Source organism: Peromyscus leucopus, chromosome 10 (genome assembly GCF_004664715.2).
Source record: "Peromyscus leucopus breed LL Stock chromosome 10, UCI_PerLeu_2.1, whole genome shotgun sequence".
NCBI classification, from domain to species: Eukaryota; Metazoa; Chordata; class Mammalia; order Rodentia; family Cricetidae; genus Peromyscus; species Peromyscus leucopus.
Window position 1 is genome coordinate 63,964,554 of NC_051071.1, and position 15,721 is coordinate 63,980,274.

General features: G+C 45.2%; 1 protein-coding gene across 2 annotated transcripts in view; it reads left to right on the top strand.

The window, feature by feature from the left end:
• Thegl (theg spermatid protein like) overlaps positions 1-15,721 on the top strand; it is a 56,125-nt gene that overhangs the window by 22,664 nt on the left and 17,740 nt on the right. The window contains exons 3-4 of one of the 2 annotated variants that reach the window (XM_028855056.2): positions 7,374-7,439; positions 10,952-11,080. In XM_028855056.2, coding sequence (XP_028710889.1) covers positions 7,374-7,439; positions 10,952-11,080 — 195 coding nt within the window. The remainder of the gene's footprint in view (positions 1-7,373; positions 7,440-10,951; positions 11,081-15,721) is intronic. The other variant, XM_028855137.2, reaches the window with a different exon arrangement.

Here is a 15,721-nt window from a genome sequence, read left to right on the forward strand (position 1 = left end):
TTCTGTACAAACGGGAAAAGGTGCGGATGTAAGCACCAAAGCAGATGAAAACAGATGCTAACTCCTGCTTTGACTGAGATGTACTTTAGAAGAGGCCACAATTGAACAGTAAAGAGAAACACCAAGGACCTACAGCTGTAGTTCATGTGGATAAGTAAATAATAACACATTGCTGTCTTACCTGCTTGTTTTTTTTAAAGTGGGTTAAAACCTTTCATATTTATTTTTAATCACAACCCATTTACATTTATGCTTATTATTTAGACTTATTTTAGATTTTCTATCTGCTGTCCTTGTTTTTTTTTCCCCTCCTTTTTTAGATAGTAAACATTCCCACCTTATTTGTGTGCGATGCTTTGCAGTTTACAAAATATTTTTCTCACAAGAAACTGAAAATGGGCACTAGGTGGCTCTGTGGAGTAGAACTCACTGAGAGCAAATGAAATCCAGAAAACGTGCATTCCGTTGCTTCCCATGGTCGTGTGGGACTTGAGCGTTAGGGCTGGTAGAAGTAGTACTTGATGAGTATTGCTAAGTTTTCATTCCAAAGTCTGCATCAAATCAAGTCATGGTTCTTGCCTGGAATCCCATCACTTGGGAGCTAAGAGCAGGGAGATCTTGAGTTTGAGGCAGCTTTATCTGTATAGCGAGACCCTGTCTCAAGAACAAACAAACGAACAAAATGCACATTGCTCCAAATAAAGTGTACCTGCTGAGCGTGAGCACACTTCCCTGTGGCTGAACGGGCAATGGAAATAATGTGTACCCACTTTGGATTTTTTGTTTGTTTGTTTGTTTGTTTATAACATTTATTTGTCGTTGCTTTGTGTGTGTGTGTGTGTGTGTGTGTGTGTGTGTGTGTGTGTGTGTGTGAATCATGTGCATCTCTATGGAGACCAGAAGAGAGCATCAGATACCCCGGAGTTACCCATATGTGAAACTCAGTATGGGTGCTGGGAACCGAACCTGGGTCCTCTGTAAGAGCAACAAGTGCTCTCAACTGCTCAGCGATTTCTCCAGCTCTCTGTATCTACTTTGTTTTTATAGTTCAAAAATAATTGTAAGGATTAGTTACAATTTCTTGTTATTTATTATTGTTACTTGGTTTTGTTTGGTTGGTTAATTGGGGCCTCCTTATGTAAGAACATTATATCATCCCCATTAGCTGCCCATGAAACCCCTAAACATGTATTTACTTCTTCAAATTCATTGTGCCTAGTTAGCTATGAAAGAAAAAAAATATATATATATTTTTTCTGAATATGTGGTGGTTTGAAAGAAGGTGGCCCTCAAAGGGAGTGGCACTATCAGGAGATGTGGAGCAGGTGTGGCCTTGTTGGAGGAGGTGTGTCACTGTGGGGGGTGGGCTTTGAGGTCTCCTATGCTCAAGCTACCCCCAATGTCACAGTCCACTTCCTGTTGCCTGCATATCAAGATGTAGCCAGCACCATGTCTGCCTGCACGCTGCCATGCTCTCCACCATGATGAAAATGGATCAAACCTCTGAAAAGGTACACCACCCCAGTGAAATGTTTTTCCTTTATAAGAGTTGCTGTGGTCATGGTGCCTCTTCACAGCAACAGAAACCCTAACTAAGACAGAAGTTGAACCAGATAGTGAGATGTAGAAGAGCATGTTCCCTGAAGGATTCCACAGGAGTTCCATTAGCACAGACCAGAACACACCTATGGCTGTGTGCCCAAAGTAAGGATTTAAAAACTGTCTTTGGCACTGGTGAACCAAAGGGGATGGATGGTATTGGGAGCCTCTTTCAGATCATGGGGGTGGGGGGTGGAGGGGTGGAGAGGGAGGGAGGTGTGCTGTATTCTTGCCTCTGCATGAACGTAGAGGTCAGAGGACAGCTTTCAGGCGTGGTTCTCACTTTCCACTTTCTTGTTTAAGATGCTGATGGTATCACAGGCTAGCTGGTCCTCCAGCTCCAAGGAGATTCTACTCTCTCTGCCTTCCATTTCACTTTGGGGTAGGGAGGGAATAAATGTGTGTCACAGCCTCCTGCTTTTTATGTGAGTCCTGGGGAAACCCAGGTCCTCAGGCTTGTGGAGCTGATGTGTTTATCTGTGAGCTGTCTCCCTGGTCTCAGGTTTTTTGGTGTCGTGTCGTTCCCCCCCCCCCCCCCCCGCCTTTCACAAATTACAACCTTTTGTACTTCTTTATTTCTACACGGGGTGTGTGTGTGTGTGTGTGTGTGTGACAAAACCCTGTGAGGTAATGCTGTTCTCAAGAAAGACAGGGAGACCATGTTGAGGGAGCTGGGCATGGTGGCACAATCCTGTAACCCCAGCTTGTGGGAGGAGGCAGGAGGATCAGAAGTTCAAGGTCATCCTTGGCTGTATATAGAATTTGAGGCTAGGCTAGGCTGTCTGAGGTGTAGCTATGGAAATATAGTGCACACAACACAATACTAACCACACCTTCACAGAGAATTAGCACATGTCAGAGGTTACTCCCCCAATTTCAATAAATAAGCCAGTTGAAGTGTATTCTACCAGTGAGTTCTGAAGAATTCTGTTTTATGTTGCTCTTCATAAACACTTGTGAATTTTAAAATGAAGGGCACAGGTAAATTTTTTTTTTTTCCTTTTAAAGACAGAATTCTGCCTCTTGCCTTCCTGGTGCTGGATTCCAGACCACTGTGACTAGCAGGACACATGGAAGTTTCAGCCAGAGTCCTCTACGAGTATGCACTAATGTATTGGGATGCTGTCATTTAGAATTACGTTTGGTATTTTGGCAGCTTCGACAGCCAACCTGCAGGTGCTGAAGGATTCCCTCAAACTCTGAAATGTCCTGAGGATTCTGAACTCTGACTGGTACCCTCTGTAGATTTTCCCCAAAGATCTGGGAACACCAAGCTAGGAAAAGTTGGGCTTGAGAGACAGGAGAAGGCTGACAAGTTAGTTGCAATAAGAAATGGGGGCGACTACGGGAGTCTAGAATGTGGGGGTGTAGGTGAGAGGGGCCCGAGTGGTGGGAGCAGGGGGGGAACGTCCTTCTTGCTGCCCTGTAATCTGTACTTGATCTAGTGACTTTCTTGAGTGGCGCAGCAGATTTAAACTCTCTCAAGCATGTCGTCATTGGATTTATGGATAGTCCCATGATTTTGCTTGTAGGATGCTTAACTAAGTCTATATTTTAAACAGTACCTGTTCGATCAGCACTTACTAAATATAAGGTACTGTTGCTAAGTGTTGCCAGTGAGAAAGGAAAAAGGAATATGTGCCGCGTACCCACTTCAGGGTTAGAATACATCAGGTACATAGAATTTGGGGATGGATCAATTCATCTCTTCCAGTTATTTTTACTCCGGCTTCCTAGAAAGAAAGACAGGCCCTTTGAAATGATTCATTCTTCCGAAATGGAATGATCAGTCGGAAGAATCGGCGTGATCATCCATTGTTCAGAGGCAACCTCGTCAGCAGTGGCTCTGACCATCCTTCTGAAGGCGGGACCTTCTCCCCATCACTCCCTATTCCCTTCATTTACTTAAAAGATAACATATCACATTTATTTATCTGTGTGTGGGGGGAATGCATGCCATGGTGTGTGTATAGAGATCAAAGGACAACTTTGTCAGAATTGGTTCTCTCTTTCCCACACGTGGGTGCCAGGCATTGAACTCAGGTCATCAGGCTTGCCTGCAAGTGACTTTACTCTGAGCAGTCTTGCTCGTCACTTTTCGGTTTTGTTTTTATTGCCATTCATATTGCCAACTAATATTCTATGCTTTCATCATTTTACTTATTGCCTTTCTGCCCTGACTTGAGTCTGTGCTAGCACCAGTGAGCGTCTAATCCAAGGACGCTCCCGGTATATAGAAAGTGTGGAATAACCATTCATTGAATAAAGCCAGGCATGGTGGTACAAATGTCTGTACTACCAGCCCTTAAGAGATAAAAGCAGCAGAATTGCCTTGGGCTAGAGGCCAGTCTTGGCTATATAGCAAGACCTTGTCTCAAAAAACCCAAACTAAAAATTATTAAATGAATGAATGAAGTTCATTAGCAATAAGAGACACCAAAATAGGCCCGTAAGATGGCTCAGGGGATAAAGGCACTTGCTGCCACACCCAACCACCTGGGTTCAAGCTCTGAGATCCACATGGTGGAGAGAGAGAAATGACTCTGTAAAGCATCCTCTGACCTCCACACACGTATTGTGGACCAGGTACTTCCCCGTGCCTGTGTTCACATGCCCACAATAAATAAATAAAAAGGTAAATAAGTCCATGTGAAAATTTTAGAGACCTCCAAAGCACAGAAAACCATAGTAGGATAACTATTGATTTAGAATAACCTGTATATTTCAAAATGATTAGAAGAGCAAAGCTGCTCTTAATACACACACACAAAAAAAAATGAAGTAGAAATGCTCATTACCCTGATATATGACACACTGTACTGATTCACAGTAACTACCACATAAAGACGTGCACACATTATATCTAAATAAAAATTAGTATGAGGAAAATGGAGCTTCATTTAAAAAGAGGAAAACCCGGAATCCCCAAGGTGCTGGAATAATAACCTGTTAGGTGGGCAGGTCGTGTTTCAACCCCATGTCCCTGAGCTTTTTCGTGGAAACTATGCTGGCATCTAGGGCATTGTTGCACTGTTTATTTATGGTCTGGTTGTGTTTGTAGGATCCTTTTTTTTTTTTTTTTTACAACTCTTGTAGCATAGCCAAGTCTAGGCTCCAAGGGCAAAATATTTCATCAATAAAGATGAAGGATCAAGAAACTAAAGAAACAGTGATTTGGGATAGATAATCCAGTGAAAGGTTTTCAGCTTGTTCATCGGTTAAATGGCTCACTTTTGTGAGTGTACAACTTTGGGAGTTGCTACTAATGACCCGTTGCCTCTTCCCACTTTCTGGAAGGATCTCCATGGTGCATGGACCTTTAGTTGGGGCATCTCTGAAGAGATGCAAACATAAAGGTTTCCATATCCTGTGCCCAGGAGAGAATCCCACCTGACCCCAGGTCAAGGCTGAATCTAACAGTTAGGAGCCGGGGGGTGGGGGGAGCGCTCAGGTAGGTTTGGGAGGAGGCTTTCTCCCATCATCTGCCAATCAACTCTCTTGCTTCAGTCCTTAGATAGACTCCTCAGGAGGTGGGAGGGACATCTGTGGGGTAGATTAGGGAGAAAGAACTGGCCCTCTCAGTCCTTTGCCTGTGGGACCTGACTTCTGAGTGAGTGACATTTGTGTCACTCAGGAGGCTTGGTTCTCTAGGGGATGTCAAGGCTCCAAACTGCTTTCTCAATCTAATTGTATTTATGATGTAGATTTGTATATATACCATAATAATGTAATTTATATTAGGAGTAGTTTTTTTTTTTTTACTCTATTTGTCCATTTCCTTCATTTATTTTCATTTGCTAACAGTGGTAGACAAAAAGGTTGATTATCATTAGGCCCTTCGAACAGTTGTAAATTAGAACACGAGCTACGAAACAGGGTATATACTAATCCGCACGCACCGTGACAAGCAAAATGTAAGCCTCGAATGACTTAACCTAAGAAAAGCCCACCCCTCCCTCATGTCCAGTGTGGGCGAGCTAGTCTTTCTCCACCTTGCAGCTCTGCTGAGTAGACTGTGTGGCCCCCAGGGTCATGCACCTGGGCGAGAGAGATGGAGGAGCCCCAGAGACTCTCCCACGCATTGCCCTGGAAGTGACACCTAGCACTCTAGACACGACTACGTCCTTACATGCTTACAGCCGCAAAGACGGCTGGGAAACATAGAGAAGCCCACAGACGGTGGACAGCACGATAGTTCTGCCATGGTGGGACTCGAGGTGCAAGGACTCAGGGAAGGTACGAGGGAGCGGATTCATAGTTTTGTCAAAGATAGACATCTTGTCTGAAATCTACGCGTACAGTCCCTTCACATTCCAGCGTCACCAAGTCACCTACAACCTGACACACCAGTGGTGTTCCTTTTTTTTGTTATCGAGTACCATTTTACCAAGGCGTTCCTGGAGCCAGTGGGCTCTTTTCTTTGTTATGTATATATAATACGTGGTATATATTATATCAGATATAATTATTTTAATATTTCTAAAATTAAAACTGTTTTGGGTTTTTTTTTCTATGTGTACCCCTGGCTGTTCTGGAACTTGCTCTGTAGACCAGGCTGTCCTGAAACTCAGAGATCCGCCTGCCTCTGCCTCCCGAGCCCTGGGATTAAAGGCGAGCGCCGCCGCCGCCGCCGCCGCCGCCGCCGCCGCCGCCACCATCCAGTTGTAAGACTTTTTAGTCTAAAGTATCTCAATATTTGATCAATTCTGGATCTTTCAGAACAATTTTTAAAAAAATTATCCTTTATTCTTTTTTGTTTGTTTGTTTTTCAAGACAGGGTTTCTCTGTAACAGTCCTGGCTGTCCTGGAACTCTCTCTGTAGACAGGCTGGCCTTGACCTCAAATTCATAGAGATCCTCCTGCCTCTGCCTCCTGAGTGCTAGGATTAAAGGCATGCACCACCATTACCTGGCTTTTTTTTAAATCCTTTACTCTTATAAAATATTTTTATTGTTATTTTTTTCTCCTTTTTATACAGTAGAGCCCTGGCTGGCCTGAAACTCCATATATGTACACCAGATCTGCCTGCCTCGGCCTTTGCAGTGCTGGGGTTAAAAGTGTGATCCACCATGCTGATCATATCCACCATCAACTTCTCCACCTACTCCCCTCTAACCTCCCACCTTCCCAGCCTCACCTTAAATTTTTTCTTTAAAAAACACCAAGTCCAATCAGTGTTGCCTGCTGGGATGCAGAGTGATCTTGATGGCTTTGACCTTGTGCATTTCAAGTCACCATAGCTACAGTGAGTCCATGAACGCAACTGCCAAGTCACATCCAGCAAAGAGCGCATGAGTTCTATGTATGGATTAGAACACTCACTGTGGCTACTGGGTGGGGAACAGGTGGACAGAGGTGATGTGCGGAGGCAGGGGACGTGGAGACCAGTGCATCTGGTGGCCGGGATGAGGATGGGAGAACGGAACCAGAAGTTTGTTTTTATCATTGTGTGTATGAGTCGGCATGTACGTTTGAACACAGGTGCCCTTGGAGGTTCAGGTTCCCTGGAGCTGGGTTTCCTGAAACTGGAGTTACAGGCAGTAGTGAACCACCCAACCTAGGTGCTGGTAACTGACCTCGGGTACCCAGCAAGAGCAGGACATGCTCTTAGCCACTCCACTGAGTCATCTCTTCAGACCCTCCCTCAGCAGTCTAAGTCACCCCAAATATGCAGTCCCACTTGCCCCTCCTGAGACAAAATCTCTTCGATGGGAGTCGTCTGTTGTAAATGTATTTCCAAGCAGGCTCTGAATTAACTAGCTGGTATTTGTTAGTTTTTTTTCTAGAAAGCGAATTGAAGATCTTTCCAGACCGAAAAAGCAATGGGGAACTCCAGATAGGTAAGGCAATATTATGTGGTCTTGTTTGCAATGACTGTGTTTACTACATCAACTACATATAAGTGTTCTTCTTCTTCTTTTTTTTTTTTTAAAGATTTATTTATTTATTATGTATACAGAAGAGGGCGCCAGATCTCATTACAGATGGTTGTGAGCCACCATGTGGTTGCTGGGAATTGAACTCAGGACCTTTGGAAGAGCAGTCGGTGCTCTTAACCTCTGAGCCATCTCTCCAGCCCCCATAAGTGTTCTTCTTAGCTGACCATTACATCTGCATCTCAGGTGTAGCCACTGTCTCTACTTACCTGGCTTCACTTTGCCAACCATGTTACCTCAGGGGACTGAACCCTTGGTCGGTGGTTCCAAAATTTTTCTGCACATTAGGATCGTATAGAGAGCTTTGCTACTAATCAAAGACTAAATCCCTTACCCAGAAATCCAATTTAATTGGTTTAGGGATGCAGCTTTGGGAGTGTTTAGAAGCTCCCCAGATGCTTCTAATAAAGTTTTGAGAAGCGCTGCCCCAGGCGTGACTCCACACTCTGAAACTCTTGGGTCCATCCTGCAAGTTCACCTTTGCAGCCTCTTGGCATACCGTCCATCAGCCTTCGAGCCTTTGCCCAGGACCTTTCTGTTCTCTGGGTCTCCAGCAGCCCAGACTATGGTCTTTCATACTGTAGGATGTCTCCTCTTCTTCTTCTTTGGCTCCTGAGTAAAGCCTGGTTGTTTTTAGAGAAGTTTTAGATGTTCAGAAAAATTGAGCATAGTTACTCCTCTGAAGTGCCATCCTAATTAGTCTTCACCCGGAGTCAGTCAGATATTGAGGGTGGAAGCTGAAAGATCAGAGAAGCAGAGCAGCCAGCCACTGGAGTTCTTACCTCTACGAAATCTCAGACCGAAATGGGAAGATCCTGTCTCTACAAATTCTCAGACTGAGTGGGCCGAGATCCTGTCTACCCGCCGTATATTCCTGCCTCCACCTCCCTAGTGCTGGGATTAAAGGTGTGAGTCACCACCGCCTGGCTCTGTTTCTCTTTTAGACTGAGTCAATCACTCAGGGCGGCCTTGAACTCCTGATCTTCCTGCTTCCTCCTCCCAAGTGCTGGGATTGAAGGTGTGGGCCACCACGGCCTGGCCTCTATGGTTAACTCATGGCTAGCTCTGCCCTCTGATCTCCAGGCAAGCTTTATTTGTCAGGACACAGACAAAATGTCATACAGCCCTCCTCTCCTCCAGCCTCCTCTCTGTCCGTTGTCTGATGTAGTGTGGTATTGTTACAGCAGAGGAGCCAGTGTCCATACCTTCCTAGGGTTCGCTTTCCATGTCCTGTGGTTCTGTGGGGTTTGACAAATGCATAATGGGGTGCAGAGTAGTTCACTGCCTTAAACCCCTCTTTGTCCTTCATTCGCTTCCTCCCTAACACCCTCAGAACCCCTGGCAACCCCGCTCTGTTTACCGCTTCTAATGTTTTGCCTTTTCTGGACCGGGATAGAGTTGGAATCGTGCAGCAGGACTCCGGAGGGGCTCATTTCACTTGGACATAGGCTCTCTGGGTTTCTCCATTTATGTTCATGTTTTGATATCTCATTTCCTTTTAACACATTCCCTGGGACCTACTAATACTCCGTTGTATGGAAACCTCTGTTTATCCACGCACCTATGTGAAGGGTTGTTGCTGATACGTGGCAATTACCAACAAAGCTGTTACACAATTTATGTACAGGTTTTGGTGTCTTTCAACCACAGTTGGGTGAGTGTTTGGGATTCTAGAACAGCTGCTGAATCAGTCGGCGAGTGTATATCTAACATTGTAAGGGACCCTAGGACTCTGTCCCAGTGTGTCTGGATCATTTTCTGTTCTCACTTCCCATAGATGAGAGACCCTGTTGTCGCTCATGTCCCCGGCAGCTTTTGGAGTTATCGGTGCTTTAGGTTTTAGCCATTCTCATAGGCATAGCTCACTGTGTTAGTGTGCAGATCCCTTAGGCAGGATCTGAACATGCTTTACAACCTTCTGTGCGTGTCTCCTCTGGTGAGGTAATCCGGTTAGACCTCTTGACACGTTGTAATTGGACTCTTGTGTTCTTACTGTTTGTTAATCTCAAGTGTTTGTGGTGTTTTCTGGGAACTAGGGCTTTATCAGGTCAACACTGTCTTCCAGTCCGAGTCTGTCTTTGTGTCTTCTTAGTGGTATCTTTCACAGAGCAAATGCTTTGATTTCAATTAAATTCAGCTTATCTTTTTTTTTTCCTGTTGTGAGTTCTGGTATCTACAGCCTAATTGCCAAACCCAACACCACTTGGATTTTCTCTTACTCTTTTGAGACAGGGTTTCAAGTGTCCTAGACTGGCTCTGAATTCCAGGGGTCTGTACCCTGGAAGGATGATCTTGAAGTCCCGATCCTACTGCCCTCTTCTCCCAGCAGCCCCTTCTGTTCTGACCCAAACCTGCCTAGTTCAGGAAGCGATTGTTCTCATTCCCCATCCTACCTCAGCAGGCTGCGGGCTTCAATTCCAGGGGTCTGTACCTTTCACTTCCTCCCGTGGGGCCTTCTCAGGGAACCCTACGCTGATCTCTCCTTTCTCCCTCAGCCTGGCACAGCAGGCTTAGCTGGTTCACAGGGCTATCGGGACTAAATGCCATGACGTCTTTAAGTCACTTGTCGTGGTGCCTGGCACAGAGGAACTGGTCCACAAATGGTTGTGGCTGACATGATTTTGTTAACCGTTTTATTGTATGACCACCTGGTACAGGGGGTCACCCAAAGAGGGATCACCGTGTAGACTTTGGCTTGTCTGCTTTATGCCAACTTGACTACAGATGCCACCGCTAACTCCATGATCTCAAAACTGAACTATCTTATCTCTAATAGGCTTCTTCATTTTAAGTCGCCATTAATTTTATCATTATTATAATTTCTCTCTCTCTCTCTCTCTCTCTCTCTCTCTCTCTCTCTCTCTCTCTCTCTCTCGTGTGTGTGTGTGTGTGTGTGTGTGTGTGTGTGTGTGTGTGTGTGTTGAAGGACAACCCTTGGGAATCAGTTCTCTCCTTTCACTGTGGGATCTGGGGTTCGAACTCAGGTTGTCAGGCTTGTGCGGCAAGCGCCTCTTTACCAGCAGAGCCATCTCACTGGCCCAAGGTGACCATTTCTCCTTAAATGCAGTAGTCAAGGCAATTCTGTTTTAATGTCCATAGCTTATTTCTTCCTGGTGTCTGGAACTCGTAAAATCCCGTGAGAGACGAGGATGGTGAGATGGCCCAGCAGGTGAGGGCACTTGCCGCCAAGCCTGACGACCTGAGTCTGATCCCAGGGACCCACACGGTGGAAGGAGATGGCCAGTCCTGCAACTGCCCTCACTTTCACACGCCCACCATGGCATGTGTGTCCGCACACATAACGAAGATGTAAAACACAATTATAAAACGTCCGTATAGATGTTGAGCCACCTTTGAGGTGTTTATCAGCAGGATTTTATTTAAAACCATGTTTTACTTTTCTACTTCATTGACAGAAGATTGTTTTGGGGAAATCAAGATCCTATTCGCCCTATTTCTGAGACTGCTTTGAAGGCTCAGCTGTCCAAGAGACTTGAGGACCTTGCTCAGCCCAAGCTGGTTTCCCGACACTATGTCCCTAACAGGTTGGTGCTGACGTGACATCAGGTTGCTTCCTCAGGACTCCACGAGGAAAACGAACTTAGAGCCCAGCTCTCTCATTAACCGTGAACTGTTGAACCGGAACCCAAGCTCACAGAACGTAGCTCCATTCCACTTCCCGGTGGTCTTTCTCTCCTCACACTTTGCATTTTGTAATTTACCCTGCTCAGCTTGCTCCTTTTCATTAGGAATCTTCATTAGAGTGACCACTAGTAACCACAGGACAGAGTCTACACTAGGCTGTTTTGAGATTTCCTCTGCCAGTGGAATTAATCCCAAACCTTTCACTTGAGCCTCAGCAGACTCTTCAGACAAGGGCAAAAGGCAGCCACTTTCGAAAGCTCCCCCCCCCCCCCGCCCCCAGTTCATCAAATCACACTCAGCACCACTGTCTTCCATGCTCCTACTAGTATGGCTCATTAAGCAGCACTTAAAGCATTCCACTGCTTTCCTAATCCAAAGTCCAAATTCCTCCAAACAAAACCATGATCAGGCCCATCACAATACCCCACTAAGATAGAAGTACCAACGTCTATCTTAGTCAGGGTTTCCATTGCTGTGAAGAGACACCATGACCAAGGCAACTCTTATAAAAAAAAAAAAACCATTTAATTGGGTTGGCTGGCTTACAGTTTCAGAGGTTCAGTCCAGCAGGAAGCATGGTGGTGTACAGGCAGATATGGTGTGGGAGAAGTAGCCAAGTCCTACATCTTGCAGGCAACAGGAAGTCAACTGAGACACTGGGTGATACCCTGAGCATAGGAAACTCAAAGCCCGCCCCTACAGTGACACATTTCCTCCAATAAGGCCATATCCACTTCAACAAACCCTCCGAATAGTTCCTCTCCCTGTGAGATTATGGGGGCCAATCACATTCAGACTCCCACAGTTTGGTGTGGTTTTCCGGTCTCAACTGTAAGAAATAGCAAATCTGAGTCTTTTCTACAAAGTACTATAAAACTTGTATTTAGGACAAGGAATTAAGATCTTTTTGTCTTTCCTACCTTGTAATACTTGCAAATGTTTTAATGCTCCCCACCTGGTAAAACCTTAGTTTACTCAAAGTGACTCCTTTCCCTTTTCCCCATTTCCTGTACATCAGTTCTTTTCAGACTAGCCAACTGAATGAGACTGTGAGGCCAGACCCCAGCCAACAGGGAAAAGACATAGCCACCACCTTAGAATAAAAACCCATTGCGCTTCCTGTCTCGGTGTTCGCTCTCCCTGGGCACACCCTCTTGATCAAGAGGAAAGTTGCCTCGTCAGATATTTCGGTTGGAATGGTGGTCTCTGTCTTTACAACCTCAGACTTATTTCTAACAATACCACTGGCAAGTTTTTCTGGAACAAGATCAGTTCTAAGAATAACCTTGAAGACTTGTAGTCTATTTCCTAATGCTTTGGCCTATGTGGGCTTTTTTTTTTTTAAATTAAGAGAATTTTAAATGTGTGTGTGTGTGTGTGTGTGTGTGTGTGTGTGTGTGTGTGTGTGTGTGTACAGAGACCAGAGGAGGACCTCAGGCATCCTGCTCTATTACTTTCCACTTGATCACTGTGAAACTGAGTCTGTTACTGAACCTGGGACTAGGCTGGTGGCCAACAAGCCCCAGAGATCCTCCTGTCTCTGCCCCACACTGGGGTAATAGGCAGGGTGGGTGACTGTCTCTGCCCCACACTGGGGTAATAGGCAGGGTGGGTGACTGCCTTCTTATGTGGGTGCAGGATCCAAACTCAGGTCCTCATGTTCACACAACAAATGCACCCTTACCTTATCCTTAAGGGCTGGAGAGGTGGCTCCATGCTTAAGAGCACTTGCTGCTCTGGCAGAAGACCTGGGGTCAGTTCCCAGTACCCACACAGGAACTCACAACCATCCTAAACTAGGTTCCAGGGTACCCTACAGGCCCTTCTGACCTCTGTGGGCACCAGGCATATGCATGGTATACATACACGAATGAAAGAAAAACACTTACATACACAAAACAATGATAAAACTAAAGTTTTAGGGGTTTGCTTGTTTGGTTTGCTCCCCTGACTCCTGTGCTGGGGATTAAACTCAGGGCCTTGCACATTTTTTTTCAAATATATATAATTTTAAATGTCGAATGTCATTTCTTGAAGGGGGGAGGAGGTCTTAAATACAGGCTTACAGCACAATGGGAGAACCCCGGAGGGCAGAAGTTCGCTAGTGATGTTTTGCAATCTTGGATCTAAGCTGTTAACGCCCATTATGCAGGATACACAGACAAGGAACTTCCCTTAAGCATTCAGGAGGGTGGAACCTGGCAGGGAATTAGCATTGGGAGGATATCAAGGTCAAGGTCCGCAAGCAAGGCAACAGTTACCCCAAACGGGGGCCAGGGCCCTGCAGGTCCCCCTATTATTAAAAAATGAGCTTCTGACTTGGGTTGTGTGGGACATAGGCAGGTCACCTACCCATCATGGAGACACCTGCCCAGGCCACACAGGTGCTCTATCTTAGGTTGGTGAGTGCCCCCCAGGCATTACCCGTCTCTGAATACTCATTATGATACCGGCTCAATAGTGTGTGAGCTGCATGGTTAATTGCTGCCAAAGATCTCAAAGTGGCACTGGGCTTCCAATCTGTGTGTTCGATACAGAAAAGACCAACAGAGGTCCTATCTCACCCATAGCCAGTAGGCTAAAGGCAACTGAGCCATTCCCTTCCTTAACGAGCCATACTGTTCATTGGAGTCCTTGTAAGATAGTATCCCAAAAGCAACTGGAACTTGGGTTTATAAATTTATAATTTTCAAAGCCAATAAAGATGTATATAACTACTGAATTAAATTTATCATGCCCAATAGAATGAAAGATTAACTAACTGTGGTAGCTACTTTTGTTGCCAGGGTCTCCACTGTGCTAGCTGTAGTAAGCAATTATGAAATGGTAATCCCAGAAACAGTAGCAGCGGTATGCGCCATTGTTATAACAGCAACAGCGGCAGCAGCAATGTCAAATTCTCTTCTGGATTGTGTGGATATCCACTGGCATGGACACAACTCCAGGAACACGAACCGCCAAGGCCTGTTTTTCTTGATCCGAGCATGACTTTGGCTGGCAGCTCTTCTGGAGAATCCAATCTCATGGCTACAGTTCCTAGGCTTACATTAATGCTTGCCAAAGCTGGGCCTTGCACATTTTAAGCAAGGGTTCTATCACTTTTTCTATGGTTAAGAAAACATCTTTTCAAGCTATCTTTCAGGAATTCTTACAAAAGTCCTTAGTATTTCAAGCCGGGGCCTTCAATTAAAAACAAAACAAAGCCGGGCAGTGGTGGCACACGCCTTTAATCCCAGCACTCGGGGGAGGCAGAGCCAGGCGGATCTCTGTGAGTTCTAGGCCAGCCTGGGCTACCAAGTGAGTTCCAGGAAAAGGCACAAAGCTACACAGAGAAACCCTGTCTCGAAAAACCAAAAAAAAAAAAAAACAAAAAAAAACCTTCCTTTATCTTTTTGAGATTATAATATAATTACATCATTTCCCTTTCTCTTTCCTCCCTCCAAACTCTCCCATATACCCCCCCTTGCTCTGTTTCAAATTCTTGGCCTCTCAAGGACACAATAATAGACATGCTAAAAGGTCTCAAACCTTCACAAAGAACTGCAAACAAGTAAGCAGTACTGAGCTGGAGAAATAGTCTTTCTCAGGCAAACATACATCCAGACTGTTTTTATGGGAGACATTTTAGAAGTTCAAGGGGTCTGGGAAATCCGTTCAGATTCCCTCAGAGGACTGGCCATGCCCTTCCTCTCAGTTCTCAGTGGATCTTGGATTTTCCATCCATGTTTCCATCCGGTCTGCCATGTCAGGCCCTCTCAACAGCCTTTGTGGTTTCCTCCTGGGTGTCCTTCCCTACAAGGATCCTCTTCTAAGGGCTTGTTTCCTGTGATTAAGGCCTCCAAAAGTCTTATCTCTCTCTCCTTCTCTCGGGCTCACTGGATTCCCAGGTTGGGGGTTCCCACATAAAACCCTCCAGCACCACGGGATTCCTTCCTAATCTAATGTTGGTTGAACTGGACTTTTGTTTCAGAATGACGTCTATGTAGGCTTTACTCACTGATGCGTTTGTTTGCTTTTTAAAGTTTTTTACACAGTTTTTCAAAATCCTTGAAATGATCTCATTTGTCTGAACAAGAGAATGTCAGGTATACATCATTAATTTCATCGCCTCTCCCAAAGACGTGTGAATCACTTTGTCGTGTTTACTGTCATTTTCCATCCTGTTTGTTTGACATAATGCCACTAAGCATAGTTTGGCAAGCATATTGAGAAGAGTGTTGAAGGGACAAAAGCTAGGTGAGAGGTAATGACTGTGTTTGGAAGGTCTGCCACTTACTAGAGACACATTCAAGGTAAAATAACAGGAAACCCCTTGCCCTTCTGCAGGTCCAAAAGGAAGAGAACATATTTACCTGAGATGGATTGGAGGGGAGGAAAAGGGAAGCTTCATCTTTTTTATCCCCAGACCTTCTCAATCTACTCTCTTTACAAGTTGCCACATTTGTGCAGCATTAACTCATCTAGTATAGGAGAGGTGTGGTGGCAGATGCCTTTAATCTAGGCATTGGGAGGCAGAGGCAGGCAGGTTTTCATGAGTTTGA